The 26,736-nt window shown below is 52.9% G+C and overlaps 13 protein-coding genes across 13 annotated transcripts; 7 read left to right on the top strand and 6 right to left on the bottom strand.

The window, feature by feature from the left end:
• Positions 1 to 530: 530 nt before the first annotated feature.
• Positions 531 to 2,247, top strand: BJX67DRAFT_369157 (glucose-6-phosphate isomerase; the record flags this gene model as incomplete). The annotated part of the gene is made up of 2 exons (XM_071030722.1): positions 531 to 1,030; positions 1,086 to 2,247. 2 exons carry the CDS (start codon positions 531 to 533, stop codon positions 2,245 to 2,247), a joined length of 1,662 nt encoding a protein of 553 aa, XP_070891481.1.
• Positions 2,248 to 2,405: 158 nt separating this feature from the next.
• On the top strand, positions 2,406 to 3,937 carry BJX67DRAFT_339675 (uncharacterized protein). The gene is made up of 3 exons (XM_071027693.1): positions 2,406 to 2,762; positions 2,847 to 2,862; positions 2,957 to 3,937. The coding sequence occupies exons 1-3, from the start codon at positions 2,629 to 2,631 to the stop codon at positions 3,899 to 3,901; spliced, it is 1,095 nt and encodes a 364-aa protein (XP_070891482.1). The 5' UTR covers positions 2,406 to 2,628; the 3' UTR covers positions 3,902 to 3,937.
• BJX67DRAFT_339676 (mitochondrial 37S ribosomal protein bS21m) lies at positions 3,938 to 4,889 on the bottom strand. Its single transcript, XM_071027694.1, has one exon. It carries the CDS (start codon positions 4,772 to 4,774, stop codon positions 4,100 to 4,102), a length of 675 nt encoding a protein of 224 aa, XP_070891483.1. The 5' UTR covers positions 4,775 to 4,889; the 3' UTR covers positions 3,938 to 4,099.
• Positions 4,890 to 4,963: 74 nt separating this feature from the next.
• BJX67DRAFT_339677 (phosphatase YCH1) lies at positions 4,964 to 5,656 on the top strand. The gene is made up of 2 exons (XM_071027695.1): positions 4,964 to 5,149; positions 5,227 to 5,656. The coding sequence occupies exons 1-2, from the start codon at positions 5,035 to 5,037 to the stop codon at positions 5,535 to 5,537; spliced, it is 426 nt and encodes a 141-aa protein (XP_070891484.1). The 5' UTR covers positions 4,964 to 5,034; the 3' UTR covers positions 5,538 to 5,656.
• On the bottom strand, positions 5,657 to 7,520 carry BJX67DRAFT_339679 (class I SAM-dependent methyltransferase). Its single transcript, XM_071027696.1, has 3 exons — positions 6,949 to 7,520; positions 6,681 to 6,882; positions 5,657 to 6,628 (listed from the first exon to the last, which is right to left on the bottom strand). The coding sequence occupies exons 1-3, from the start codon at positions 7,366 to 7,368 to the stop codon at positions 5,736 to 5,738; spliced, it is 1,515 nt and encodes a 504-aa protein (XP_070891485.1). The 5' UTR covers positions 7,369 to 7,520; the 3' UTR covers positions 5,657 to 5,735.
• Positions 7,521 to 7,527: 7 nt separating this feature from the next.
• Positions 7,528 to 9,340, bottom strand: BJX67DRAFT_339681 (uncharacterized protein). The gene is made up of 4 exons (XM_071027697.1): positions 9,118 to 9,340; positions 8,912 to 9,051; positions 8,417 to 8,812; positions 7,528 to 8,366 (listed from the first exon to the last, which is right to left on the bottom strand). Exons 1-4 carry the CDS (start codon positions 9,164 to 9,166, stop codon positions 7,989 to 7,991), a joined length of 963 nt encoding a protein of 320 aa, XP_070891486.1. The 5' UTR covers positions 9,167 to 9,340; the 3' UTR covers positions 7,528 to 7,988.
• Positions 9,341 to 9,368: 28 nt separating this feature from the next.
• BJX67DRAFT_11441 (uncharacterized protein) lies at positions 9,369 to 11,984 on the top strand. Its single transcript, XM_071024359.1, has 3 exons — positions 9,369 to 9,910; positions 9,965 to 11,024; positions 11,074 to 11,984. The coding sequence occupies exons 1-3, from the start codon at positions 9,816 to 9,818 to the stop codon at positions 11,578 to 11,580; spliced, it is 1,662 nt and encodes a 553-aa protein (XP_070891487.1). The 5' UTR covers positions 9,369 to 9,815; the 3' UTR covers positions 11,581 to 11,984.
• Positions 11,929 to 13,586, bottom strand: BJX67DRAFT_369159 (kinase-like domain-containing protein; the record flags this gene model as incomplete). The annotated part of the gene is made up of 3 exons (XM_071030723.1): positions 11,929 to 12,375; positions 12,463 to 12,877; positions 13,042 to 13,586. The coding sequence occupies 3 exons, from the start codon at positions 13,584 to 13,586 to the stop codon at positions 11,929 to 11,931; spliced, it is 1,407 nt and encodes a 468-aa protein (XP_070891488.1).
• A 120-nt stretch (positions 13,587 to 13,706) lies between these two features.
• BJX67DRAFT_10322 (copper chaperone CCS1) lies at positions 13,707 to 15,045 on the top strand. Its single transcript, XM_071024219.1, has 4 exons — positions 13,707 to 13,844; positions 13,896 to 13,968; positions 14,029 to 14,163; positions 14,245 to 15,045. The coding sequence occupies exons 1-4, from the start codon at positions 13,827 to 13,829 to the stop codon at positions 14,760 to 14,762; spliced, it is 744 nt and encodes a 247-aa protein (XP_070891489.1). The 5' UTR covers positions 13,707 to 13,826; the 3' UTR covers positions 14,763 to 15,045.
• Positions 15,045 to 16,207, top strand: BJX67DRAFT_11065 (uncharacterized protein). Its single transcript, XM_071024314.1, has one exon. The coding sequence runs from the start codon at positions 15,328 to 15,330 to the stop codon at positions 16,042 to 16,044; it is 717 nt and encodes a 238-aa protein (XP_070891490.1). The 5' UTR covers positions 15,045 to 15,327; the 3' UTR covers positions 16,045 to 16,207.
• A 147-nt stretch (positions 16,208 to 16,354) lies between these two features.
• On the top strand, positions 16,355 to 19,927 carry BJX67DRAFT_369160 (uncharacterized protein; the record flags this gene model as incomplete). The annotated part of the gene is made up of 8 exons (XM_071030724.1): positions 16,355 to 16,369; positions 16,429 to 16,578; positions 16,625 to 16,960; positions 17,008 to 17,377; positions 17,444 to 18,079; positions 18,604 to 18,719; positions 18,800 to 19,608; positions 19,687 to 19,927. 8 exons carry the CDS (start codon positions 16,355 to 16,357, stop codon positions 19,925 to 19,927), a joined length of 2,673 nt encoding a protein of 890 aa, XP_070891491.1.
• Positions 19,928 to 20,349: 422 nt separating this feature from the next.
• Positions 20,350 to 21,843, bottom strand: BJX67DRAFT_369161 (aspartate aminotransferase; the record flags this gene model as incomplete). The annotated part of the gene is made up of 3 exons (XM_071030725.1): positions 20,350 to 20,445; positions 20,522 to 21,496; positions 21,571 to 21,843. 3 exons carry the CDS (start codon positions 21,841 to 21,843, stop codon positions 20,350 to 20,352), a joined length of 1,344 nt encoding a protein of 447 aa, XP_070891492.1.
• Positions 21,844 to 22,945: 1,102 nt separating this feature from the next.
• BJX67DRAFT_10406 (uncharacterized protein) lies at positions 22,946 to 25,348 on the bottom strand. The gene is made up of 4 exons (XM_071024227.1): positions 24,733 to 25,348; positions 24,256 to 24,643; positions 23,641 to 24,205; positions 22,946 to 23,586 (listed from the first exon to the last, which is right to left on the bottom strand). Exons 1-4 carry the CDS (start codon positions 24,997 to 24,999, stop codon positions 23,241 to 23,243), a joined length of 1,566 nt encoding a protein of 521 aa, XP_070891493.1. The 5' UTR covers positions 25,000 to 25,348; the 3' UTR covers positions 22,946 to 23,240.
• Between the last annotated feature and the right edge of the window lie 1,388 nt (positions 25,349 to 26,736).

Here is a 26,736-nt window from a genome sequence, read left to right on the forward strand (position 1 = left end):
AGGTATGACAAACCAATGCCTTGCCAATCAGTCCTGCACACAGCGTAGCAACAGTCTGGTCGCAGACAATTTCTGATGTTCAGATGACCGCCAGAAGGATTAATTCGGTGCCTGAGCAGCAGCGGCTAATCACGATTGTCGACGGGTTCACCGGTTAATTATTCTTGAAGAAGAGGTCTCGAATCAGAAAACCATCAAAAGTTGCCCCACGGCAGCCCCTCCGCGGACCTCAACACGCCGGGAACGCCATCAACAGCTTGAGCTTCCCAAAGCGTCATCGCTCTCCGCCAAGGTCCTGTTTCCAGCCTTCGGGCGAACTTATTTATTATTTTCCTTCCCTGCTGGGACTCTGTCGCTTCCGGCCTCTTCGATTAAATCCAGGTAAACTCCTCACTATCTGTGTTGGCTATTTGTACCGAGTAGCTTCAATTCCCTCCTTGTTCCAGCCCCGCATTGACACCACCGCTTCTCTATCAGGAATTCTCCAAGAACCACCGCCTTAGAAGGCCGGATTTCTCCCCACAATCACAATGCCCTCTTTCTCGCAAGCTACCGAGCTTTCCGCCTGGAAGGAGCTCCAGGACCACCACAGCTCAGTGGGCCGCAAAATCGTGCTCAGAGAGGCCTTCGAGAATGACCCCCAGCGCTTCGGGAAGTTCAGCCGCTCTTTCAAGAACACTGTCGACAACTCTCAAATCCTCTTCGATTTCTCCAAGAACTTGCTGACTGAGGAGACACTAAACCTCCTGGTCAAGCTAGCCAAGGAAGCCGGTGTTGAAGAGCTCCGCGATCAGATGTTTGCCGGTGAGGCCATCAACTTCACTGAGAACCGTGCCGTCTTCCACGCCGCTCTTCGCAATGTCAGCAACGAGCCCCTGCAGGTCAACGGCAAGAGCGTTGTCGAAGATGTCAACTCCGTTCTGCAGCACATGAAGGAGTTCTCTGAGCAGGTACGAAGCGGTGAATGGAAGGGCTACACTGGAAAGAAGATTAAGACCATTATCAACATCGGTATTGGCGGTTCCGACCTGTAAGTTATCTGTACGACCACATTGGCGCAGCCCGCGATACTCATCCTCGCACAGTGGGCCTGTCATGGTCACCGAAGCCTTGAAGCCGTACGGTCATCCTGATTTGACGCTGCACTTTGTCTCCAACATTGACGGCACTCACATCGCGGAGGCTCTCAAGCACTCAGACCCCGAGACTACCCTCTTCCTGATTGCCTCTAAGACCTTCACTACCGCTGAGACCACTACCAACGCCAACACTGCCAAGAAGTGGTTCCTCGAGACGGCAAAAGATGATGCTTACATCGCCAAGCACTTTGTTGCGCTCTCTACCAACGCAGAGGAGGTTGCGAAATTTGGAATCGACACCAAGAACATGTTTGGCTTTGAGTCATGGGTGGGTGGTCGCTACTCCGTCTGGAGCGCGATTGGTCTGTCCGTCGCTTTGTACATCGGCTTCGATAACTTCCACCAGTTCCTTGCTGGCGCCCATGCCATGGACAAGCACTTCCGCGAGGCTCCACTGGAACAGAACATTCCTGCCATTGGTGGGCTGTTGAGCGTCTGGTACAGTGACTTCTTCGGAGCCCAAACTCACCTTGTGGCACCATTTGACCAGTACCTGCACCGTTTCCCCGCCTACCTCCAGCAGCTTTCCATGGAGAGCAATGGGAAGGCTATCACCCGAACCGGTGAATATGTCAAGTACACTACTGGCCCGATCCTGTTCGGTGAGCCTGCCACCAACGCCCAGCACAGTTTTTTCCAGCTGGTCCACCAAGGCACCAAGCTCATCCCTTCGGACTTTATCCTGGCTGCTGAGTCGCACAACCCTGTGGAGGGCGGAAAACACCAGCGCATGCTGGCTTCCAACTTCCTTGCCCAGTCTGAGGCTCTGATGGTCGGCAAGACCCCTGATGAGGTCAAGGCCGAAGGCGCTTCTGAAAACTTGGTGCCTCACAAGACCTTCCCCGGAAACCGCCCAACAACCTCTATTCTAGCACAGAAGATCACTCCTTCCACCTTAGGAGCCCTGATCACGTACTACGAACATGTCACCTTCACTGAGGGAGCAATCTGGAACATCAACTCCTTCGATCAGTGGGGTGTGGAACTTGGTAAGGTTCTTGCGAAGAAGATCCAGAAGGAGTTAGAAACTGAGGGCGAGGGTGCGGGTCATGACTCTTCCACTAGTGGTCTACTTTTCGCTTTCAAGAAGGCGGCCAAGCTTGCGTAGGCTTTATCCTGTCCGTGTGCATGCCTTATGAATCTTAAGGAAAAGTTATTCTCATATCTGAATATTTGACGAGAACATGAGTGGTACATGTATTTGGCTGTCCTTGTTTTAATCTTCAGACCTTCTTACCTTCATAATATCACTGTATGTGCAATTCTGTCTTGTTAAACCGAACCCATCCATGGATGATGGATTTAGCTTCCAAACAAGCTACGGCCGGCTCCGTTGCTGAGATCGCCTTGGCCTCGACAGAGCGGAGGATCGCCGACACAAGACCACCGTGTCCCCCATTCTTCCGTTTCCCCAGCTGTATCTTTGTCCCTCTGTCGTATATACATCGTTCCGCCTCTTCCGCCGTGTTGGTGGAGCACAATACCCAGAATGACTGTCGGTAGGAGAAAATTGCTTCCCTGGGGACTGATTGCCTCGTGCCTCTCCCAAACTTCCGCTGCGGGGAGGGCAGACGGCTATACAGCCGGCGAACTGATGCCAGTGACGTGCTTGAACCGGACAATGTAAGTACATCCGTATTCCTGATCCGATCGCAGCTAGGTGGCCGCGTTCGTCTGTCCTTACAATGCTAACTTCTCATGCTCCAGTGATTCCGGCGAACATGTACGCATTCCTCCCCCAGCCCCCCAACGCCACAACATCAAGATCCCAAGAATCCCCCCTCTTCTCACTCTTAAATAGATCTAACGGCCTTTAGATAACCGACGCTCTCGGAAAACTCCAATTCATTCCCTTCCCAACATGCAAAGAAACCGGCTCCCCACTCGCCTTCCGCTACGACGTCTCCGAGACAGTCAACTGCACTATCGACGCCCTCCCGGACGAACTCTACCACCTCCTCGAATACTACGTTCACTCCGATGTGCCCATGACCTGTCGACTACCGACGGCGCCTCTCTCCCCTTCAGAGTCAAACGCCCAGACCTCAAAAGCCACAGACGAGGAGTCAGACGAAAAAGAAGGGAATACGCTCTCAGTTCTCAATAACGACGGACCGCCCTACACACCCGTTACGTTTGCGCTCCAGGGCACCCTCCAAAAAAGCCACCTGCATATCTGGACGGACATGAATGTCCTCGCGCATAATATCCCGCAGCTCTCGGCTTCCGGGAAGCCGAGGAAGAACAAGCAGGGCTACGTGGTTGCGGGGACCGCGTACTCGGTCCCAGAATTCCACTTCTCCCTGCTGAAGGGGAAAGACGGGAAATCTAGCGAGGATAGGGAAGCATCGGCCGTCTCCGAGGCGGCTAGGGAGCCCTGGACGGCGGGCCACGGGACAAAGGTTATCCGTGGCGAGCCGCTCACGTTTACGTTCCATGTTAGTTGGATTGAAGGTGGGAGGGGTATTGGGTGGCCGTCGCGGGATACCTCGTCCTCTGTGTTCGGTGCATTTTTCTCGAAGTTGGTATTTTTTGTGTTTGCTGCGTCGATTGGGGCCTTGGTTGCGCTTTACTGGGAAAGAAATAACGGGGGGAGACGACGGGGCTGGAAGGGGGATGGGATACTGGGCGTCCCGCCTCTTGGGAAAGGTGCTGTGGGTGTTTCATTTGGTAATGGGGCGAAGTCGAATGGGTACGGAGGGTATTCCGCTGGTGCTTCTGTGGTTGGATATGGTGGGTTTGCAAGTGGGAAGAGGGATTGATGGGAATACCTTCTGTTTTAATGTGAAGGATGTATATGTGAAATAGACCCGTTGGCCATTTGATATAACCACTATATGTGGCTTCTAACATACAATCCAAAGAAACTCGGATAACAGCGACATAGTATACAAGCCAACTCAACCATTCCTTTTGTACACAGTCTAATCCCAAGGACAACACCAGGCCCAAGAAACGATCTACCACCCTTGCGCCCTCATCCTCTTAATCTTATTAACAGTGTGCTGAAACGAAAACTTAAACAACTCCCTCCACCTCCTAATCCTCAGATTCTTCCTCACCTGCCCCCTCCTAACATGGTACTTCTGAGTAAAAGAATCCTTCTTCACATTATTCCTTGCAATAGCCGAATTCAACTTCCTTAGTGCACCAGCCAAATCAACGCCCCGGTCAGGCTCCACGGCAACCTGGCGGCCCAGCGTCGGCCCGAGCTTGAGATCGATTCTGGCGGCTTGTTTCGGTTCGTTGAGCGCCGCGGCGTCGCGGGAGAGCTCGGCGAGCGGCGACTCTGCGCCTCGTCCTTTTGCTGAGTAGTAGTTTTCGCGGGGCCGTTGCTGTTGTGTGCGGGAATTGTTGAGGTTTAGCTCGTTGAGGATGGTGTTGATACTCTTTTTGGTGGTTTCAGGGTTCGAAGTGGATTGGTATTGTGGTGGGTGGAAGGGGTGGTTTGATGTGGGAGGCGATTGCGGGTTATCATTCGATGATGGTGATGATGGTGAAGAGGAAGAGGAGGACGAGGAGTTGAAGCGCGGGAATTGGCTGACTCGGAGGGTCTGCTGATATCGCTGGGTGTAGAGGATGGAGGTTGTGGCCGGCCTCGAACGGAGGCTACGGGTTAGAGCGCGCATCTCCATTGTTATGTATCTGAGATAGCGGGACCAGTAGCGGAACGCTCAATTGATTGGGACGTAAGTCCCTCCGCGGATGAAAAGTCGAAGTGCCGGAGGGAGAAGAGATGTCTTCTCAAAAGTTAGCTGTCGGATGGACGAAATGTCGCGGCTTCATTTTTCCAGATTGGAGGACTTTGAGATCACGTGACAATTCCAAGCACCACAATGCTTCGAGCACTTCATTTCCTGTATGTACATCTCAACGAATCCTTGCGTCGCTGGAAATGTCGTCCATAACAATCGCAACCCTCCCCCGGATAAGCCGTGAGGCTCTTTCCGCCCTCCTCCTCTCAAACTCCACCCCCAGCAGCCTCGCAATCATCGACGTGCGGGATTCCGGTAAGCCTCTCCCCATCTCTCATTCCCCCTCCCTCTCTCGTCTTCGCATACTCACACACACTTTCTCTCCCCACCAGACCACATAGGCGGCCACATCCTCTCCTCAACTTGGGTCCCCAGCTCCTCGCTAGACTACCGCATGCCCGAACTCGTGCGAACCCTCCATGATAAGGAGAAGGTTATCTTCCACTGCGCGCTAAGCCAGCAGCGGGGCCCGTCTGCGGCGCTGAGATATGCGCGAGAGCGAGAGCGGATGCTTGGGGAGGATGGAAGCCATAAGCAGGAGGTTTTTGTGCTGGAGGGTGGGTTTGTGCAGTGGCAGGAGAAATATGGAAAGGATGTGAGGTTGACGGAGGCTTATGTAGAGGATATTTGGCAGGAGTATTAGATTAGAGTTTGTGGTTGGCAATTATGATAGATAGATTATTGATACCCTTTGTGATTTTGGATGGATTGTTATGTTGCTCTAGACGCGAGGAAAGCGGATAACTATGTGTACACCGACCGAGTATATATACAGGTTCTATGATCGTGAAATCGTGGTATATACCCTATATTACATGAGGCGTGACTGGATCGTTCTGCACTACATATGTACTTCCCCTCCAAACCCAACTGGTCGGCGTCTGCCACCGTTCTCCGGGATGATAGCCATGACCTTATACAGCTTGCCCATGCCACCACCACCTCTCTCAACGAGTCGGCGCCATCCGCTCTCTAGAACCTTGCGCTTCTCTTCGTCTTTAACAGATGTAAGCAGCTGTTGCATTCGCTCCGCAATACCCATCGCCTGTAAGAAGTGGCCCTGTTCCACGGGTCCATGTACCTCCACTCCCTCACTAGCTTCGATCGCCGACTCCGCAAGCGACGTAAAATCTACATCGGCACTGACGTCGACGAGGCCGGGAGAAGAGAGCGCCGGGACAATGCGGTGATTCTGGATGCCACGAAGGGAGTTAACCGGAACGGTGGACATAGTTCCGTAATCCATGATCAGGGCGGCGCCTGACGGATGGCGCTTCGCAACTGCTGGTGGTGCAGCGGCACTTCGTTTCGCTGCTGTCCGTGGGGGCTGCGAGGAGCCGCCAATGCGCCGCGCAAAATCTGACGAGTAAATGCGGCTCTCTGGACTGACTTCGATAGTAGAGCCGGGTTGGGATTTGAGTACTCGGTATCGTTCCGAGATTTCGGGAATGACCAGTGAGGAGGGAGTGGCTGCTTTTGCTCGGGTTAAGCTAAATTCTGGCTCGTCTTTCATGTTTTCATCCACTGCTTTTGGGTTAAGTGTGACCATGATCTCGCGCCATTGGGGTGTGTTTGCAGGTTTCAGTGGCTGATGGAGCCTTGTAGGGCCGGTGGGAGTCAAGATTTCCTTCTCTTGAGGTTGGTTTTCTGGTGCTGGAGGGATGGACTCGAAGGCGTGGATTGGCAGGGCATCGAAGAACTCATGCGCGAATATAAACGGAGTCTTATCCTCATCTGTGGAAAAAAGGGTAAGGAGCATGCTTAAAGGCGGCTAGTTTGGACTCACCATGAGGCAGGAGCCTGATATCTTCTACCCAGATAACAGGCACATCGAAGTACTTGCTAGTACTCCGAAGGCCGATTTCTGTCTCCTCTATGGCCGCGTCACCGCAGAGTAGCTTCTTCTGGACTTCCCTCAGAGTCGGGCTAGCTTCCACAAGGTAGATCGCCTCTAAACTCGACGTGAACGATTCGAAGTGCCGGAATGTCTGCTCAAGTTGTTGTTAGACACGCTCATAAAAGCCTAGCCAGCCAATTATTGCGGAGCGACTTACGCGCAGCATATCATCCATCAACGTCCCCTTTCCCGGCCCAACTTCCATTAGCTGTATTCCGGTTCTTCTACCTCCTTGTGCCATCCATTCCGTAATCGTCCATATCCCAACTAATTCTCCGAAGACCTGCGATATCTCTGGGGATGTGATAAAGTCACCCTTCTTCCCGAAAACCTCTCCACCAGTTTCAGGCTTGGTCGTATAATATCCGCCCTCTGGAGAAGTAAGCACCTGCCGCATAAATGCGGCAATGGGCACCGGCCCGGTTGTCTTGATTGCGTTGGCTAGGGTCCGCGCAAGAGGCGTAGACCACTCCCTAGTCTCGAATGTTGAAGCCCATCGCCGCACCTGGGGATTGAAAGAGTGCTGCGATTTCTTTGTTAGAGGCCGGCTGAGCATGCGCAGCGCTCCATACTTCATTTTTGGGTCGAGGAAGAAGTTGCTGGTGACTCTGGTGCATTCAATTGATATCCTAGCTGACCAAAATTGAGAAAAGTTCTTGTAGGTCGCGTATGTCTGTTATGCGCCATACCCTCCCAGAGCATTGAGAAAGTTACTGTCGGCGATTGAAGAGATGCGGTCGAGACATTCGCGTTGACCCTCTGAAGCCTCCCAAAAACTTAGGCACGTGACGCGGCGTTATCGATAACAGGAGGACAACCCCAGATTGGCATTGAATCCACTCGTGTTACGCCGAAATTTGCAAGGAATATATCATGCCGATTGGGGTGTTTACTGTGTTGAATGCAGCTTTTGCCGATAGTTGTGGTACCGGGATGCATCGCTACTAATCCACGCCAGCCCACGGAAACAAGGTTCTTAAAAACTCCAGACTGATATGGCAAAGACGATACTTATACATGTCACAGTATAGCAGATGGTCAGATCCTGTAACCGGAGGAAGGTGATGATTGCCCTCCCCATGGCTGCCCCTATGGAGGTGAGCAGGTAGAAGGATTGGACGCATACGCCCATTATGCTATGAGCGGAGCGACCCCAGATTGAACAGGGCGGGCCTTGAGAACTAGAAGGATTGGAGCTCATTGTCGCCGGTTGCCCCTGTCTCTTGGGCCCTGCGGAGGAGCATCCGTCATCATCTCGTCGCTGTAGAGCCCTGTTTCCTGGACTCCTTGATTCAGGCTCCGACCACCTCTGTTAACGTCCCTCTTTCCCCGATTGCCCCTCTTGTTACGACCGCGGCCGCTATTTTTAGATGTGAACGGTTGGTTATTCTGCTCGTTAAAACCAAAACTGCCATCTTGGACCATGGGATCCGCTATCCGATGAGACCGTCGATCACGATCTGCCTGCTCCCGTTGATTATTGAAAGAGGTTGTCGACCGATCGAATACATCGCGGTTGGTGCTTGCGCCTGTCGCCGAGGACTTGAGCTGCATAGATAGAAGCCTGCCATCGGCCTTTACGGAATTAGTTCTTATTCCGCCATAGTACCATTACAAAGGCCTACCCTTTGGTTGTGAAAATTAGCCACAGCATTCTCAGCTGACGACTTTTCGGCGAAAGTGATCTCGGCCGTCACCGTAGGTTGCTGAGACGTGACCCAACAGCTAAGGATTTTCCCTGAGACAGGCTCAATGGCAGATTGGATGTCTGCGGAAGTTGTTCCGGGAGCGAAGTTACTTCCGACAACTATGGGGGGTCCTGACCCGGCCCCCTTGATACTAATTCCTCCCGTTGTATTGCGTACCGTAGCTTGGCCATTCGAGGGGTTAAGCGCTGATATGAGGCGATCCTCATCGGGACGACGTCGACGTGCTGGCTTCGTGTTCGTTGTTGTGTTTCGTCCAGCCGCGGAGGAGGCTCTGGCACCGTTCTTGGACCCGAGACTGGCAGAGGACGAACGCTACAGGGACGAGCAGACGAATGAGCAAATTATCTTCCTTACTCCGGCGGAGATCCGTGGGAGCCATGTAAGATGCGGGCTGATGCATGATGCCGTTACCTTTGTCACACCGATTCGACTCGCAAGGCTACCAAGTGTCGCATTCTGTGGTTTCCCAGCCCCCGAACCAGGCGCGCTCGCTCTCCTGTTTTTACCTAGGATTTTGTTCGCTAGGTCCTCATTCTTCTTTTTCTGGCGACCTAGAAAGACGCAATGTGTAAGTAAAAAACGGCAAGGTTGAGGTGAACGGCGCTGGGTTTTCTTACTGCTTTGGATGATTTCGTTGAACGAGGCAGCTTGCTTGGCCGCGGCCATGACGGAAAATAGTAATCACAGGCGCTTCAAATTCTTGTTCTTGCAGATAAAATGAATAAGAATACAAACGGAGTGGTGAAATACGCGGATTCCGAGAAGAGAGATGAGAAAGAGTCGAGGCTCAGCAGTAATGCTGGAGAGTTGAGGAAAGGAAAAGCCAAACTCGGCGCTGGCTCAGCTTCCGTCCCAGCGTCCATGATCCATGCAGCTTGCGCAGCATAAGACGCTGGACTACGTACGCACTGCTCCCACCATCTACCGCCACCTAAAAGCCAAATAAACAGGCCAGTATGGAGTGACTATCTCTTCAAGTTGTCATTGAATTGTAAAATTACTCTGCGAACGTTGATCGTTAACCGTGCCAGTGTTCTATTTGGAGATGCCCTATGCCTTCCATGGAAGCTGCAATCGAGGGGAGGGCCCTTGCAGTGCTGCAATTGCCTCTTACCTCTGTCCGACGCTGCAAATGGGCTTAAGCAGGCGGAAAGCGCATCTCCGTCAGTCGTTGTCCCCTCTCTACATCAACCCGTCGCCTGCACCTGACAAAAGCCGGTGAGACCCTCTCTACTGGCACAGTGAATCAAGACGCGCGAAGTTGGCCTTGCCGTGAGACATTGCTGCTTGTAGAGCACATTATTTGCTGGAGGCCATGTTTTCTTCCGCTGGGGAGTGCGGTGGCGCCCGTCTTCAACCGGCTCAGTACACTTTCTCTATCTCAATCCGCTCATCAGGGCGTAGAGGCAGGTAGGATCGGCTATCGCAAGGTATCAACAGCCAGTGCTAACGCGGTACTTTCAGACTTTCAAGGCCGCCAACTCCACCATGCGAGTGCGAGGAGAGGATTCATTACCCGGTTTTTAACCCAGCAGACCCCCGACACAACTCAGCTCTCAGGACAAGTGCATGGCCGGACGGCACCAATAACCTTGCCCAGATAGCCCATCCTGTCGGCCCAAGGCGTTGGATGCAGACTCTCCCGGGTAGGTCTCTACGAAGGGCACGATCTGGACTGCAAGCCTTGAGATCTGGCTTTTATAGGCGTCCCGCTCATCAGAACATCGATGGCGATAACGCAATCAATGGGGCGTGGCCGTCGTCGTCCGATTCTGCTGAGGGCTCTTCCGACCGACACGATAATCGCTTTTCGTCAACAGTATCAGAGGCCAGCACTGAAGAAGATTACGATTTTGGAACAAACCTCTACCGAACGGATTGCAACCATCGCGACTCCGGTGAAGGGATGGCAAGATATGCCGGTCCCTCGTCTCATATCCCTCGGCCTCACCCTGGACTCACCCCGGCCTCAAGCGCGGGGGCCGACACCCCTCCCGTGCATCTGATCGAAGCGACCACCCCAGCTTGTTCACGAGAAGACTTGTCTGCTGCGGTTGCAGACCTAGATCACGCCAATCATGATGATGGTGCTCGAGCTAACGCAGATAATCAACGCATGGGAGAGAATATCACATCCACCGTACCCCCATCTACCGCGGCGAAAGAGAATCCTAATCCTCCCGTGCAAAGCCCGCCAAACTCCAGCGCCACTCCTGCCAATGCTCAAAATCCGGCGGGCGCTTTGGTGGAGGCCGATACCAGCCCCTCAGCCGCCGAAATCCGGATCATTTCTGAGCCTCAGGTGGTAGTCGAGGAGACCAACACCACTCCCATCTCGGGTAGCCCTTCTTCGGGTCGTTCACAGCTGCGCCAGATTGATCAGGCACCATATGAAGGGATCAAAGTTGCTGAAGAAGTGGAGGAAACCCCAGCCACGGGCATTCTTACACTAGAGTGCTTTCAAACGGAAAATACTCGGGAAGATGCAGAGTCTACTCCTGGCGTGGGGAAGGTGCCAGAAAACGTAAGACACATAAACTAGAACTCCAATTCCACCTACTGATAATCGCTAGCTCTTGGACAATGTGGTCCCTGAAGTTGCTCTTGGAGATTTCGGGGATATGAGTCATATCTTGTCACTGAACCCGCTTGATGGTGGTGTCCTCACAGAGAGCACGGGCAATGATGAAGTGTCGGGCCCCACCAGTCAAATCGAGGATGAGGCGAATACCCTGCTGAACCCATGGCTACCACTTGATAAAGGAGATCGTTCGTCTCTGCTATCTATGAGAGATGAATTTTTCCTGGTTGATGGCAAGTCGACCGATCTCCGACCCGACAGGGGCGACAACCCACTAAAAGGGGAGCGAGCATTCACAGGTGATGGAGGATTGTATAGCGGGCCAGGTCTCGATCGTGACCTTTCGATCCGGACACAAGAGGTTCCCGAAATCATTGGACCCGGAGGGCCGACAGGACTTACAAATCCGCGGCCTCTTCGAAGAGACCGAGACGGAAGCGACTCGACTGAAGAGTATCTCGTCACATATTCTTTGTTGCATCGGCACTACTTTTCTTGACTCTCTCCCACAAATTGGTATCGCATCTAAGCTCATGCCATCGTTTCTTCAATGCAAACGATACTTGTTGCAATACGAGAACAGTGTTAAGATGTCTATTTCTACGTTATCACGCCTTCTGAATGGCTTTGGGCCGGCGGTGGATCGGCAAGCGCAGCTTAGACAATCATTAGTTACGAGCTTTGCGTTGGCATTTAGATGTTTTTCTGGAGGACAACTTTGACCTGAGCCTGGAATATCTCTTTCATGTCTATCTCAGGGGTTGGAAAACTCTCCATTCAAAGAAACAGGGATTCATTGAAGATGGACTGAGGTATTGCATAAACCGAAATTACTATTAGAAACCATTTAGCCCAAACGCAAAGTAAACCCGGCTCCTGTTTCCCCCGCATCGCCACCGGTTTGGCCGCCAAATACACTCGCGAAATCTAACTTCGGCGCCTCCTGCCCTCGTTTCGGTGCCTCAGGCGTTTCACGTCGTCTCCTCTTCTCCATCCCTGCCTTGGACGGAAACGTCGGGAACATCTCCTTCGGCTTGGGTCGTGGATCTTCCCGAAAGTACGGATGAGAGAGACACTCGGCTGCGCTTGGGCGTGACGTCGGATTCAGAGCCAATAAAGACGAGAGAAGTTGAAGACCGGCATTTGTGAGGAAAGGGAACTTCGCGCGGGGAAGAAGCGGAGGAGTCACAGTTGGAGCCGAAGGCGTAGACGGGAGGCGGAGGGATTTGGCATTTGGTAGAGAGCGGAACCCCGGCCAGGTTTGGGGAGTTGGAGGCCCAGTTAGGGCGAATATCTGGAAGATATGTTAGCGGCCGGTTGCGAACAGAAATTCGATGTTGGGAAGATACAGAGATGGTTGGAGGCCCAGGGGCACGTGTACCTTAGATACTTGATCAACCTCGTTCTTTCCCTGTAGTAGGGGTTCTTTTGTGAGGAGTTCCCCAAAAATGCAGCCCACGCTCCACATATCGATTTCTGCGCCATAGCTCTCAGCGCCGAGGAGGAGCTCAGGAGACCGATACCAAAGTGTCACGACGAGCTGTGTCAACTTCGGAGGCGGATCGCCGTAGTACCGTGCCATTCCGAAGTCCGCGATCTTCAGCTCGCCACGGTTATTCATGAGCAGGTTGGAGGTCTTCAGGTCTCGGTGCATGATCCAGTGGGAGTGGAGAAACTCGAGGCCGGACATGAATTGGAGAAGCAGAGTCTTGATTTCGGACGGGAGAAACGGTTCGCGCATGTCGTCGAGGAGGGTCTTTAGATCGTGTTCGAGGAAATCCATGACGAGGTAGACTCTGTTCAATGTGGTGAGGGGGTTGCGGGGATCGAACCCCCCCAGGGGTTGGATGGTTAATCCCGTGTATCTGGTACTTTTCAGGGTAGATGGGGAATGCGCAAACTCAAAGTAGGAAAAGCGGTGCGGTAGAAGAGTGATATATCGAAGGAGGAGCAGGCTTACTCGTCCATTTTATTCCCCATCACGACCTCACGTAGATAGACAACGTTCTGATGGCGAGCTTCAAGGAGGGTCTGGATTTCCCGTAAACCTGTGACAGGAAACCCATCGGGGGAATTGTCCAGCTTCAGCTTCTTCAAGGCGACAATCCCACCAGTTGCGATATCCTTCGCGCGGCTGACCCAGCCGTACGAGCCCTCTTCAATGTGATTCAATCGCTCGAAATTGTCCACATGGCGGCACGGTCCCCATTCCAGCACGGGAAACTGCAGGAGGTTCGATTTCTCCTGTTTCAGCTGCGGCTCGAGATCGGATGCCGACTGCTCTTGTGGCTCGTTTGAGAGCCGTCGACGTTTCTTCGGAGGCGCGTCGGAGTCGCCATTGAGTGTAGCGGCGGCCTGCGCTGCTTGTGCCTTGGCTTGTTCTTCCTGCTGTCGTTGCTTTTCGGCTTTAGCTCGTCGCTTCTCTTCCTTCTCTCGTTTTCGTTGAGCGATGAGAGCTTCTGCCTCGGGATCCTCGTCAGCCCATCGGGATTTAGAGCTCGACATTGCAGGGAATGGCCGTCTGAAGCCGTGAAGCGACCGGGGACAAGAAAGTCGGGGTTGAAAATTGGGGCCATGACGCTATCGGACTGGGGAAGGCAGATTGTTGCCTGAGTTATCGGGCAACATTACGTGATTTCAAATCATTCCCCGCTTGTCCCGCTATGACTTCTTCGCTTTCAGCAACTGGACATTCTTTTTCTTATCCTTCGTCGTGTATACTATTTTGCTAAAGCTGTAGAAGCCATGATTGAACCATTTCAAGTATGGGAGACCGTCCAAACTGTGCCCAGGCATGGAGGCTAACACCATTAGACGACCTTCGCGGTCCCGATGAGCTGTAATGGCTGCGTCAAAGACATCTCACAGGCATTAAACAAGCTGGAAGGTATGAGTCAGGGGCATTTTGAGGCGGATTTCAGCTGAAATGCGCGGTATCTGCTTTCAGGAATCAACAAAGTCGAAGCAAATCTCAAAGATCAACTTGTCTTCATCGAAGGCACAGCGCCACCTAGCTCCATCGTCACAGCTATACAAGGCACAGGTCGCGATGCGATTCTACGAGGCAGTGGTACTTCAAACAGTATGTGTAGCCCCCTTTCTACGAGGCTGTGCTTGCGTCGTTTCACCATTTGGCCGTCGACTAAGCTTCGATGGACGATAGGTTCCGCAGTCTCTATTCTCGAAACACACTCGACGACGGTTTCCAATAAGATCCGAGGGCTGGCGCGCATGGTTCAAGTATCGCCTCATATGACGCTGGTCGACCTGACGATTAATGGACTTGCGCCAGGAAAGTACTGGGCAACAGTACGAGAGGCAGGAGACATTTCCAGGGGCGCCGAGTCTACCGGTGGCATCTGGGAGGCGGTGAAGACGAAGCTCTCCGGCACCGATGCACGCAAGGAACCGCGTGGGATTTTTGGGAGTGTGGAGGTAGATGCGAAGGGGCGAGGCAATGTATTCTTGGACCGGCCGGTGGCGGTTTGGGAGCTGATCGGCCGCAGCATGGTAGTGTCAAGGAGCATGGAAGGGCCGTTTCGACGCGAGGACTCCAATACTTTGGTTGGGGTGATTGCTCGAAGCGCCGGGGTCTGGGACAACGACAAGACGGTGTGCTCCTGCTCTGGGAAAAATGTGTGGCAAGAGCGCCAGGAGCAAGTGGCTCAGGGAATGGTTTGATACATACCAGCGGCTCGGAAATGGTGAAGGGGATGCGCCTTGCATTAATATTGTGCCCCTTGATGAGAGCTCGACTTGATGATGTCAATGTGTAAAATGAATCGATAGACAACATATTTACTTTCTGGAGCTTTTCAGACTGAGTCAGGCGATACTCTTTCGCGAAGCTCATTTCTGGGACAGCTCGAGAGGAAGCTCGAGGCCGCTCACATGACCGGAGCCAATGCAGGACAGCTGCACAGCATCATGACGGCGAGAAACGAGAAAGGGATCAGAATTTCCCCCTCATTTCTGATTTGAGGGTTACTGATCCGAGGCGAAGATTGTGGCATGCATCAATCAGAGAGCAGAACGGGGCAGCAGTGTGAAGGAAAGGCGCCATGAGGCCTATCACGACCGGATTCCAGCCTTAGGGAGATCGAGCAGAAGCGCCGTGGCGGGGACGCTACGAACTGAGTTTTGGTCACATCTTTCACATTTCTGGCCAATGAGATCAGTTCGCTGTTCCTTCTGAAGAGTCTCAGATCTTGTCCCCAAAGAGGTCGGTCCAGGAGACAATGAGATTATGGATGAGTCTGACTCTGGGAACTGGTTCGGGTCGGGCCTTGACCAGGTTCCAGGTTGGTTCCCTTTTCGTGAGTATCATGAAAAGGGACAAAGAGTCTTGACAGCATTCGAAGACGAATGGCGAGTTCTTTGGAGCCAAGGATCAACGGCCTGCACTGTGATGAATTCCCCTGCATCCTTCCACGGAGTCATCACCAATGATTCTTGCATTGGCCGAACTCGAGTTGCTGGGCGGTTATTCCTCCAGCCAGGCCAGTCCCCTCTCTTCTCTCCTCCTCGTTTCTCTTCTCCCTTTCCCCTTGCCCCTCCTCGTCCATCCTGCCCATCCAAATTCTTCGTGCTAGCCGCTGTGTCCCCGCTCCTGCTGTCTCCTTTCTCGACTTTCTTCTCCCAATTCCATCCTCTTAGTTTCAGGTCCCAGCAGGCAAGACAGCCTCGCTTCCAGCACAGAATCAGGATAAGAGCAATTCCCCGATTCCTCCTTCCGTCTCTTTGTTCTCGTTTTCTAAGTTCCCTCCTCGTCTCGGCTTGCCAATCTTCGTCAGGTGGCTGGTGCGTCCTAATTTATGATCTAAATATATACCCGATCCGTCTCTTCTCTCCACCCAACGGGATCACTAAAAGCATCCTTCGGCTCCCGCGCATGGTCTATCACCAACTTGCTTGCTTGCTTAATCGCTGCTTGATTGACCGATTCTCAAGGCTAGTGGGTTGACGAGTCACGACTCACAGTTTGACATTCGAGCTTTTCTTCCTGTGCCATTCATCCAATTTTCTTGGCTCGCTTGACGCTCTCCATCCGGCCACTCGATCCCCTCCCTGTCACATTCTTGGCCGTTGGTTGGCGCATACATATAATTGCTGCACGCTCTCCGGGGACGCCGCCAGTGTTTCTCCTGCAAGTTGGCAAATAAATTTCCATCCAGCCGGTGTCAGCCAGGTATTCGCGGTGAGGGGGTCAAACACGTCGTCGATTACCCAATCCCTCTACTTAAGACTGTCGCTGGCACTGGCAACGCAATAGAATGTCCCTCAAGCAAGTATGTCGCCGCTGGTGCAATCCGACTTGAGTCGCCCGGGCATTGACAAGAAGCTGCAGGAAATCGAGACCTGGGTGCAAGCCCTCGAATTCTTCGATAACCAAGAATATGAACTTGCCCTACGAACCTTTGCTGGAATTGCGGACACCTCAAGGATTCTCTTCAATTGCGGTGTCATCTACGCCACTCTAGGTGAACATGAGAAAGCAGTATGATTTCGTCCCTTTCCTCATGAGCCGATGTTAACGGTGGCAGGTGCAATGCTATCAAAGCGCTGTGGGGCTGGACCAGTACCTTGCCATTGCCTACTTTCAGGAGGGAGTGTCCAATTTCCTTTTGGGTGACTTCGAAGAGGCCTTGGCCAATTTCAACGACACGCTCTTATACCTACGAGGCAACACCTATATCGACTATGAGCAACTGGGCTTGAGATTTCGCTTGTACTCATGTGAGGTCTTGTTTAATCGTGGCCTCTGCTATATCTACCTGCAACAAATTGGCCCCGGCATGCAAGATCTCGAATACGCATCCAAAGAAAAAATTACGCCGGACCACGATGTGATCAATGATGCGATTAGGGAGAAAGCCGAAGTAAGCCCACCTTCACAGGATTTCGAAGACAAGACTGACGTATCTAGGGGTATACTGTGTTCTCTATCCCGGTAGGGGTAGTCTACCGGCCCAATGAGGCCAAAGTAAAGAATCTCAGGACGAAGGATTACCTGGGAAAGTCGCGCGTCGTCGCCACCAATCGCCTTAGCACACCAGCCGAACCCATCCAGCGACCCCAGGGCGATGTGCCTTTCGCGACGTCACATCTAGTTCAGAAGAACTTGACGAGCCGTAGTCGTCAGCAGTCCGAGCCACCTCTACATCGAAACCTGTTTCCTCCAACTCCTCCGCCGGATACCGACAAAGCAAGTCTCAGCTCATCCGGTAGTATTGGAGCAGCTACTACCCGCCCTTCGCCCAGCAAGGCGTCACGGCCACCTCGACTGGACCTAGAACGTCCCGGAGCCCAGCCTGCCACACAAAGTACAACGAATTTAACCGCACATGAAAAACCCCGGATAGGAACTACGCGCACAGCGTCAGAGCCACGCGGCCCATCCTCGCGACAACCCCGAGGATACGGAGCAGAGACGCAGACATCAACGCTGGAGGATCGTGGCCACCGAAGAGGAGCGAGTGACACCGGATTTGGGACTGTGCCTAACGGTTACCCGGAATCTGCGTATGCCTCATACGGTGTGTATGGCGAAGCGCGAGCAATGGCTATCGCGAATGGAGGACGCCCGTTCCAGCACGAAGGGTACATTGATGAAGAGGAAGAGTACGGTAGTTCCCCCTGCGACGAGGACTTGGCTCCGGAGGCCGGATTCGAGATCATGCGTACACGACAACGGGCACGATCACGCAGTCGCGGTCCAGGCCGAGGATATTCACGTCGACCAGAAGTGCGCAAATTCCGAGTCAAAGTACATTCTTCCGATGATACGCGGTACATTATTATCGGACCGACGATTGAGTTTCCGGAATTTGAAGCACGTATTCGAGAGAAGTTTGGGTTCCAGATGCAGCTGAAGATCAAGATGCACGATGAAGGAGATATGATTACGATGGTGGATCAAGAGGATTTAGATCTGCTCCTGATGGCGTCACGGGAGATTGCGCGAAGAGAAGCCAGCGAGATGGGAAAAATGGAGGTATGTGACTTACGCTCAACCTTCCTGATTATTGACTCACTGATGATTCCAGATCTGGGTTGAAGAACGACGGATGATTTGACGATAGCGTGTTATACCCTGCATATTCTGATGTATATATGTATTAGCATTTATACCCCGTAATGATACCACTAAAGCTAGTTTCTGAGGTGTTTGAAATGTGAGTCAACTCGCCTCCCAAAAGAGTTGTGCCTGATCGTTGGGCTTGAGTGCATGTCGAGTATCCATGAGCAGAACCTACCTTAAAGTCTCCTGTCTCGCAACAGATTTCCACAGACCAATATCCGGGACCGGAGCACAACTCTGCCAGTATCGCTAGGATATTTAACGTTGCGTGTCTGGCGTCCATACCGGAGAAGCCTTGTTTATAGGGCAGCTCCAGGTCACGGGATCGGCGCCAACCTCCAGCTCAGCATTTACTGCGACCCTCCAATCGACGTCAACATCTCCAATCCTCGACCTGTATTTCAACTCAAGAATGATTCGATAACGGGAACGCAATGACAGACCTAACTCCAACCTTCACCGATCTCCTGCACAGGGAGAATCGATCCCTATCTCTGGCTACCCGCCCCCTCACCACCCAAACCGCCGACGAGTTCCTCAAAGAAGCATACCGAATTGTTCGTTCAACCCATTCCGTCCATATATACCCATCTGGCGCCCCCGTAAATCCACTACTAACAATAGCGTACGGAGATAGAACACGCATATTTCTTCTTTACTCTCCTACCTCCACAAAATCCGCCCCTCGTACCTCAGCATCTCAACACACTCAACCTCCACCAGAACAAAACCGCACCACCGCAACCCCTCCAGCGGTATCGGAACGATCTCGAAAGAAAAAGAACCGATCCTCTCCCCCACCGAACTAGACAACATCACCACCTCCACCTCCTCCCTCCTACACACCCTCTCCTCCTCAATCTCCAACCTCTCGAGCGCCGAATCCCTGAGACAGGAAACACACTCCACCCTCCTTGACAGGAAATATGGCCGCAAGCGCTCCCGAGCATCGAATCTGCTTTTCCAATGGGCGTCCGGGTCTTCGCCGCTCACTGATAGGCAGGGTAGTGGGGGAGATGGAGCGAAGAAGGACGAGCAGATTGCCGATGAACAGAAGGAGGAGCTCCTTAAAAGTGTTCGGGAGAGTATACTCTGGTATTTGAGGCGGCAGTTGGAGAACACGATTGAGACGCAGAGGGAGATGGTCGAGAGGCGGATTGAGCGGGCGAGGGAGAGGGAGAAGAGTGTACTGTACAAGGCGTCTCCTTCGGCGTCGCATCCTATGTCGGCGGCGGGGGACGGTGCCTCTATATCCGCACCCTCAACGTACCCGGATACAGGGCGTGAGGTCGAACAAGTCCCGGCAGGGGTCGGGAAGGGAACAGTACTCGATGAAGCCGAAGTCGCGGCGATCGAAGCGGAACTCACACCGGAACAACTCCAGCTCTTCGCGGAGGAGAACGATTCCATGGTGCGGTATTACGAGGATACCCTGAGTAAAGTGCAGTACGTTCCTGGCCCTCCTAACCTTAACCTTTCCACCGTGGTAGAAAAATAAAACTAAACTAATCGTGAACCAAATAGGAACGCCGAAAAATCCCTCTTGGAAATCTCCTCCCTCCAACAAACACTCGTCACACACCTCTCCACGCAAGAGGAATACATCGGACAATTAGTCTCCGACGCAGCGAACACAGAGACGAATATCGGGCGTGGCAACAAGGAACTGAAGCGGGCGACGGAACGACGGAGCGCGGCGCAGGCCGTGTTTTGGGGGACGGTAGGGCTGTGTACGTGGCTGGTTGTTTGGGATTTGGTTTTTTGAATTGTCCAGCAAAGTACTACAGAATCATTATCGCATACTACTAGTTACCATAATATATGGCCCCGGAGATCACCATTCCAAGAAGGGAAAGAAAGAGAAAGAGAAAGAGAAAGAGAAAGAGAAAGAGAAAGAGAAAGAGAAAGAGAAAGAGAAAGAGAAAGAGACGGTAGGTATATGCGTGGAGAAGAAATCTATCATATTATAGATTTAGACCTATCTTACCCCTAGCGGAGCGAGCCCTATTTTGTTCTAAGATCCCGACTGTGAACCGAACAACCGACCAAAACTTGTGATTTGAATGTACCCAGAAACGGGTAGAGGGGAATATATGAACCGAAACAATCCAGTGAGTGGAATATGAAATACAGAAGAAAGAAATAAGAGCGGTTGCGAAAGCAGAGGAAGGAAGGAAGGAAGGAAGCTTATGAGGACTCCCTCACAACACTGTCGACCGCCTCGGCGAAGTAATCAAGGTTATGCGTGTTCAGCCCAGCCATGGAGATACGGCCGTTCTTGGTCTAAAAAGCAAGAACCTGTTAGTGACCACCAAAGTAGATCGAGGAGGATGTAAAGGAGAGCGAGGGAGGGACATACCATATAAACATGCCACTTCTCACGCAGAATCTTCACCTGCGGCTCTGTCAACCCCGTGAAGCTGAACATCCCAATCTGATCGGTAATGTGCACCCAAGACCCGGGCGTCCCCTTGGCCTCGAGTCTCTGGCGCAGCCCCTTGCGCATCTCCGCAATCCGCCCACTCATCGTCCGCAGATCCTCCTCCCACTGCGCAAAGAGCGCGGGATCATTAAGCACGCGGCTTGCGATCCGGGCACCATACGCGGGCGGGTTCGAGATCTCCGACCGCTGTAGGATGGCAAGCTGGCTGGCGACATGGGCATTGGACTGCGTTGCCTCGGGGCCCGGCGCGGAAACGAAGTGGAAGGCGCCCGTGCGTTCACCGTAAAGGCCGAAGTTCTTTGCGAAGGACTGGGCGATGCAGAGCTCGAAGCCCTGCTCGACGAAGTAGCGGATTGCCCAGGCGTCGCGGTTCAGATCGCCTGAGGCGAAGCCCTGGTAGGCGCAGTCGAAGAAGGGGAAGTGGTCGCGTTCGCGAAGGACGACGGCGACTTCTTTCCATTGCTCCTGGGTGAGGTCGACGCCTGTGGGGTTGTGGGCGCAGGCGTGGAGGAGGATGATTGAGCCCTTTGGTGCGGAGCGGAGGGAGGTGAGCATGCCATTGAAGTCGAGGCCCTTTGTCTTTGCGTCGAAGTATGGGTAGTTTGCGAGGCTGAAGCCGACGTTTGTGAAGATTTGGTGGTGGTTTGCCCAGGTGGGACTGGAGAGGTATAGGGTAGGGCGGGAGGGGTGAAACTTGGACAAAAACAAAGCGCCGAGGTGGACGGCTCCTGTGCCGGAGATGGTCTGGAACGTTGACACGCGGTTCTCAGCGATGGCGGGGCTTTGCGGGCCAACGATGAGTTTCTGGGCTGCGAGGGTATATTCGGCGAGACCTTTGATGGGGAGGTATTCGTGGTTGAGGTTGGGGTCGTTGCGGATAAGATCATCGGCCTAGTATAGTTAGCTTGATACTGAGAATCTCAAGATCTGGAAACAGGATAGACTGGGAAAGGGATCGGGCGAACCTTCTTCACGACTGGAAGAACCCAGGGCTTCGCGTTGTCATCGCGATAAGCTCCGATGACCAGATCGACCTTCTTGTCGGAGGGGTCCTGGCGATAAGCCTGGGCGAGACCGAAGAGGGGATCCTCCGGGGCCGAAGGGACGACGGAGGTGGAAAAGACAGGGCCGCCTGAGGAACCCATGATGTGCGAGGAGAGAGAGGCAAGGCGCGATTTGGCGATGGAGGTGAGAGAGGACGAGGAAGGGGGAGCGGAGGACGAAGTGGAGGAGGCCATGATGAAGTTTTAAACAGGCTGAAAGAAAGAAGGCCGGAGTCACACCACAGGAATTGCTGCTTGCGTTCACCGGCACGGGCTCGGTCCCCAAGAATGGCACACTGAAGCTGTGGGATGTGAGGGGAATTCGAAATCCGACAAAGTCGGAGACTTCAGAATTCAGACCTCATTTCTTTAAATACAATAAATGCCTCAATTCGCAGCAGCTGTCAAGCTCATGAGAGGCCCGAGTGAACCGAGGTGTCCAACTCCCGATGGCAGGCGAACGACGACGTCACATGTTCTTTACTCAGAGAAATCTTATGATACTGCTTTCATCGCCAGGTTCTACTCTGTTCTTGATGAATGAAGCAGTGTTGAATCACATCAACATGCGGGGAACAGAACCCATCCGCAAAAAGAGAGACAATCGTCCACAAATTCTCCGAATCTCCAACCTCTCATCCGCATCCCATCGAGACCGAGAACAGCCTGGAGATCCTCCGTCAAGAAGCTGCACCAACCACCGAGGCGGCAAAGTCATCCATCTCCGGGACCCATCGCCGAGCCCAGCCGTTTTTCCAGAACGTGGAATGCCCCAAAAAATGCCCCCCAAATAATGCCCCCCAAAATAGGCCCCCCCACAGTGATTCCTCGAGACGAGAATTATCCGGATAACGGACCTTTTCCGATACAGGCACACACCCCGTCTCATCTGGACAGACAGGCTGTATAGCTGAACACAAATAAAATTCCTCGGAGAAAACGCCGGCTTTCTTCCATGGGCGCACGCACATCTTCCGGGGGTTCGGGTTCCTGGATTCCTCATTGCATTGCCGGTGGCCGGCTTTCGAAGCTCGGTTAATATTGTTCCGTGACCCTCGACGTCGCATTGATCAGCCGGAGGGGGTTAAATTCTCATATCACTGGCGGGGGTTGGATCTTCCGTCAAGGGACAAGGCGGATGCGGAACGGTGTGGTGGATGCGGTCCCCTCGCTACTTTCTCTCCTCGTTTTTGGATCCCCTCATGAAATCCTGGATCCGATCTTTCTCGTTGCATCCACTGTACCCCACGGGGTGGTCCCCCTCACTCACCCCTTGAATATATAGTGGCAGAAATAAGACTGGTGTCGAGGACTCGTTTACGGCAAGTGAGTGAATCGGCTCATATGTCAATTTATATCTACATCAGTCGTAGGAGAGAGATCCGGATATACACAAAAAATCCCATCTTTTAACCAGCCTCCCAATCTCCAAACGCCTATATCCCTGGGATCAAATCAAATCAGGTAAAGTCGTGAAGAATGTCCAAGCGTTAAATGCAAGCCCGCCATGCATCCCAAAATAAATCACACAAACACCGTCCAATAATAGACAAGAATAACGAAATAAGAAACTGTGGGAAAGGTCTGGAGTTTCATGCGGAAGGAGGATACTCGTCGCCGTGCGCCCGCGTGCGGATCCGGAACCGCTCACGGAATCGAGCAGTCAGACGATGTCGTCGGCTTTGCTGCTCGTCTGTTTCGTCTTCCTGGCCGCGGTTGGCTTCTTCACGGACGATTCGGAGTGCTGCGAGTCGTTCTTCGACGCTAGCATCGCGCATTCGGCGGGCGTTCAATGTACCGTGTAGGTAGTTGCTTAACCGACGATGGCGATGTGGAGGGGCTTCCTCGGCTGGGGGCTCAGCTGCTGTCTCTTGCCCTTCCTCACCCTGTTGGTTCTCGTTCTCACCCTCAGGTTGAGGGGGGTTAAGATCGATACGGCTAAGGAACGTTAGGAAACGGAAATTTAATTCGAGACTGGAGCATCAAACATACCAAAGGGGGCAGGTTCCGGACACATTCACCAGCCAAGGGTCGATACACTCGGGATGGAATTGGTGGTTGCATGGTAGGACGCGCAGGTCCTGTCCCTTCACAAAGTCGTCGGTGCAGATTGGGCAGGAGAAGTTCGGATGATCGGTAGGAGTTTCGGTGTCAGCAGCTTCCGTATGTCGCTCTTGATTCGATTCAGTCGTAGGTGCGGCAGGATTTCGTGGTGCATCTCCAGGCGATGGTGATGTGGTGCCACCCGTCGCCATCGGCGGTTGGCGAGTTTCGTCCTCTCGCAGCTGCGAGGCCGGCGCATCCGACGCTATTGACATCTCCACATCGCCCTTGTCGGCCTCTAAATGGTCGTTGTTGTTGTCCCCAAACTTCACGATCGGAATTGTCTCCAGCATGGCTCTTGCTATGCCTCTCGCTCGACTTTGCCGCGGTCGTCCTGGTCGTTGCCGCGGGCCGTATCGCTCAGGATGACGGTGGGCACGGATCGCACCGGTGATGATGATTGAGAGGAACAGCGCTGTAATGATTCCCGTTATGCTGTAAAGGATTATCATAGCTGCTGCAGTTATTAGCGACGATACATCTCCAGCCTCAGTCAACACATACCTGTATTAGGGCTGTCTGCTCCTCCGCCATCCGGAATGCTCGGACCCGTCGGACTAAACGACATGTCGGGCACAATATACGATGATCCAGTTCGATTCGTTGATCTGAGCTGCGCTTCGACACTCCTCGCGGTGTCTGCGTTCAATGACGTAAAAATGTTATCGAAGTCGTTGTTCCCGTCATTCGTGTAGTTGCAGTGGGACGCAGTCGTGCTATACAGAAGTACCGCTGACGGTTTCTGCGGCGAGTTCAGGACGGTATTCACAGCGTCACTCGCACCTAGATTTCCCGGATACGCAGACGGATCACAGGAGATAAACGCTATATCACTATCCTGCAGCGACAGCGAATTGCCGGCCAATACTAGAGTCCCGGTTTGATTGAAGTCCTATGTCACGGTCAACATGTGCACACACCAAACGAAATGAATTAATTCGCTTCAAGAATTCGCATTCAATAACGCATCGGGGAACTGACCCTCACTTGTCTACCGCTGAGGCGGACGAGCGACCGGGTCAATGGGGCGAGGTTGAACTGCCGGGGGAGGTCCACTTGGGTACCGTGAAGACGAAATCGGGCGTTGTCCGACCACGACAGCTCGGCAGAGATATTTGACGGTCGCACAGTCGAGTTCACAGCCTGAACCGTGGAAAAGAGGGGAAAGACGAAAAAAGTAAGAAAAGAGAGGAAGAAGGAGGAGGAGGGGTGATGAGAGAGAAAAGGAAGTGACGGGCACCGAGCCATGGTCAGGAAGAACAACCCAGCCGGATGAGCAGGAATCTCCCCACGGGTTGCAACGACGATGCTTACGGAGAAGTCGGAGGCGATGGGGAATCGCGGAAGATCATTAGGTCACAGATCTCTCGAAGGAGTGAGTGGGACACAGAAGAAGCAAAGAGAAGAGCGCAAACGAAGAGTCAGTGGTTGGGGGTGGGCTCGGTGCTTATGCCCAGACTTTCTCTGATATCACCTCAAAATGTAGCAGCTGGTCGATCATTCCGGAGAAGGCTCTTTGTTTCACCCGATCGCCTGAAGGAGCCGGGTTCTTGGGGATGCTGAATCAGTGTCTGCAGGAAAACTCGCATCGAGCGGATTGCGGAACATGCGTGATTCGTATCCAAGAGATTGACGGAGGAGGCTGTGCGCTGTCCACGGACTGATGTGAGACCGAGGACCGGTTATATGGAGAGACTATCCACTTCCAGGCGCAAACGAGCACAGATGAGTGGAGGAAATGCGAGGAAAGTCGGGCTGGTGAGGGATGGATGAGGGGAGGGGCCTGCTCGATTTATTGTCCCGGGGATCCGAGCCAATGCGGCACCAGGACCTGTTGATTGAATCTGCAGGATCAAGAAAGGAACAATGGTATCTCAAAGGGAAAGAAATGATCACCAAGCCAGAGCGATTACCCTTTTTATCAGAGAAGAAACTTTGAGCAGGGTTCAGGCCTTCAGGTCCGAAAGCGTGGTCACTGGCGAAGCGATCGCATGACGGTTCCAGGCATGAAATTTGTTGGACGACTCCAACCCCAGCCCAGCACGATTACGCAGACTCCAGGGCGAAGTTACTGGAAGCGTATGCTCATGCGTATTTGATGCTCTTTCATCTTCTTCCATCAAATCCACTGAATACCAAGCTCCTTCCCTCTCAGCTGACTGTTGATGATGCTTCGAAGGACCCACGGTGCGATGAAAGTTGATGGCCGACAGCGAATCGAAACCTTGACGGAAATGGCTGTTCCAAACCATGCCCATGGATCGCAATTGCCTGCTTGAATGGCGCCCAACCAAACAATTCAATTGACGAGGGAGAGCTGAATGTTTGGATGCGGAGATCGCCTGTGGACTCACGACTGCCAGCTCATCCACCCCCAAAAATCAGCCCGGAAACGGGATTCCCGTTGCTTTGTGTTCGGGGACCACAATTGAATCTCAGCGACGGCAAAGTCGACAAAGGTCGAGACATTGTTCTCGTAATCATCTCACCGTTTCTCTTTCATGGTCATGTCTGGGCTTTTTTTTTTTTCTCGGTCGCCCAGCACTGCCTCAGCCACAACTCTGGGGTTTGGTGGTGAGATTCGTCAGCTTATCAGTTGCACCGCCCCAACTCGCTGACACCTGAAAACGAGGTGACGGACGTTCTGTGTCGCTGTTTCCGTCATGCCAGCTTGCCGTCAGAGAATCACGCATCACCTCAACTTTCAAGTCTGATGAAGAGTTGTCATTCTTCGTCGTATCTTCCAAGAATTCGACTCAATTCCGTGAATGATGTGATCGATATTACTTCACACGAAAGCGACGGCTGGAGCACATGCATATCGGCATGGCTTGACCGAAAAAGGAATATGTTCAACCCAGTCCTGGACCCCTCCCTGGAGAACCCTTGGCCTCGTTGAAATTGGAGGGGCAATTTATTATTTAGGCTCTGATGAACTTCATCTGATCTCCTCCTCATAAGAATACCCGATTACCACGAAGTGGG

The sequence above is a fragment of the Aspergillus lucknowensis genome (assembly GCF_044049455.1).
Source record: "Aspergillus lucknowensis strain CBS 449.75 chromosome Unknown BJX67scaffold_1, whole genome shotgun sequence".
NCBI classification, from domain to species: domain Eukaryota; kingdom Fungi; phylum Ascomycota; class Eurotiomycetes; order Eurotiales; family Aspergillaceae; genus Aspergillus; species Aspergillus lucknowensis.

Bases quoted from the DNA above. Each gene is read 5' to 3' on its own strand.
- BJX67DRAFT_339675 (XM_071027693.1), top strand. From the start codon at position 2,629: ATGACTGTCGGTAGGAGAAAATTGCTTCCCTGGGGACTGATTGCCTCG.
- BJX67DRAFT_339676 (XM_071027694.1), bottom strand. From the start codon at position 4,774: ATGGAGATGCGCGCTCTAACCCGTAGCCTCCGTTCGAGGCCGGCCACA.
- BJX67DRAFT_339677 (XM_071027695.1), top strand. From the start codon at position 5,035: ATGTCGTCCATAACAATCGCAACCCTCCCCCGGATAAGCCGTGAGGCT. The intron at 5,150-5,226 runs GTAAGCCTCTCC...TCTCCCCACCAG, and splicing joins CATCGACGTGCGGGATTCCG to ACCACATAGGCGGCCACATC.
- BJX67DRAFT_339679 (XM_071027696.1), bottom strand. From the start codon at position 7,368: ATGAAGTATGGAGCGCTGCGCATGCTCAGCCGGCCTCTAACAAAGAAA. The intron at 6,883-6,948 runs GTAAGTCGCTCC...CAACTTGAGCAG, and splicing joins TGATGGATGATATGCTGCGC to ACATTCCGGCACTTCGAATC. The intron at 6,629-6,680 runs GTGAGTCCAAAC...TTTTTTCCACAG, and splicing joins TATCAGGCTCCTGCCTCATG to ATGAGGATAAGACTCCGTTT.
- BJX67DRAFT_339681 (XM_071027697.1), bottom strand. From the start codon at position 9,166: ATGGCCGCGGCCAAGCAAGCTGCCTCGTTCAACGAAATCATCCAAAGC. The intron at 9,052-9,117 runs GTAAGAAAACCC...GCGTCTTTCTAG, and splicing joins CAACGAAATCATCCAAAGCA to GTCGCCAGAAAAAGAAGAAT. The intron at 8,813-8,911 runs GTAACGGCATCA...TCGTCCCTGTAG, and splicing joins GTCGAATCGGTGTGACAAAG to CGTTCGTCCTCTGCCAGTCT.
- BJX67DRAFT_11441 (XM_071024359.1), top strand. From the start codon at position 9,816: ATGTTTTCTTCCGCTGGGGAGTGCGGTGGCGCCCGTCTTCAACCGGCT. The intron at 9,911-9,964 runs GTAGGATCGGCT...CGGTACTTTCAG, and splicing joins TCATCAGGGCGTAGAGGCAG to ACTTTCAAGGCCGCCAACTC. The intron at 11,025-11,073 runs GTAAGACACATA...GATAATCGCTAG, and splicing joins TGGGGAAGGTGCCAGAAAAC to CTCTTGGACAATGTGGTCCC.
- BJX67DRAFT_10322 (XM_071024219.1), top strand. The intron at 13,969-14,028 runs GTATGAGTCAGG...ATCTGCTTTCAG, and splicing joins GGCATTAAACAAGCTGGAAG to GAATCAACAAAGTCGAAGCA. The intron at 14,164-14,244 runs GTATGTGTAGCC...GATGGACGATAG, and splicing joins AGGCAGTGGTACTTCAAACA to GTTCCGCAGTCTCTATTCTC.
- BJX67DRAFT_11065 (XM_071024314.1), top strand. From the start codon at position 15,328: ATGGATGAGTCTGACTCTGGGAACTGGTTCGGGTCGGGCCTTGACCAG.
- BJX67DRAFT_10406 (XM_071024227.1), bottom strand. From the start codon at position 24,999: ATGGCTCGGTGCCCGTCACTTCCTTTTCTCTCTCATCACCCCTCCTCC. The intron at 24,644-24,732 runs GTCAGTTCCCCG...ACCGTGACATAG, and splicing joins TCAGCGGTAGACAAGTGAGG to GACTTCAATCAAACCGGGAC. The intron at 23,587-23,640 runs GTATGTTTGATG...AACGTTCCTTAG, and splicing joins TCCGGAACCTGCCCCCTTTG to CCGTATCGATCTTAACCCCC.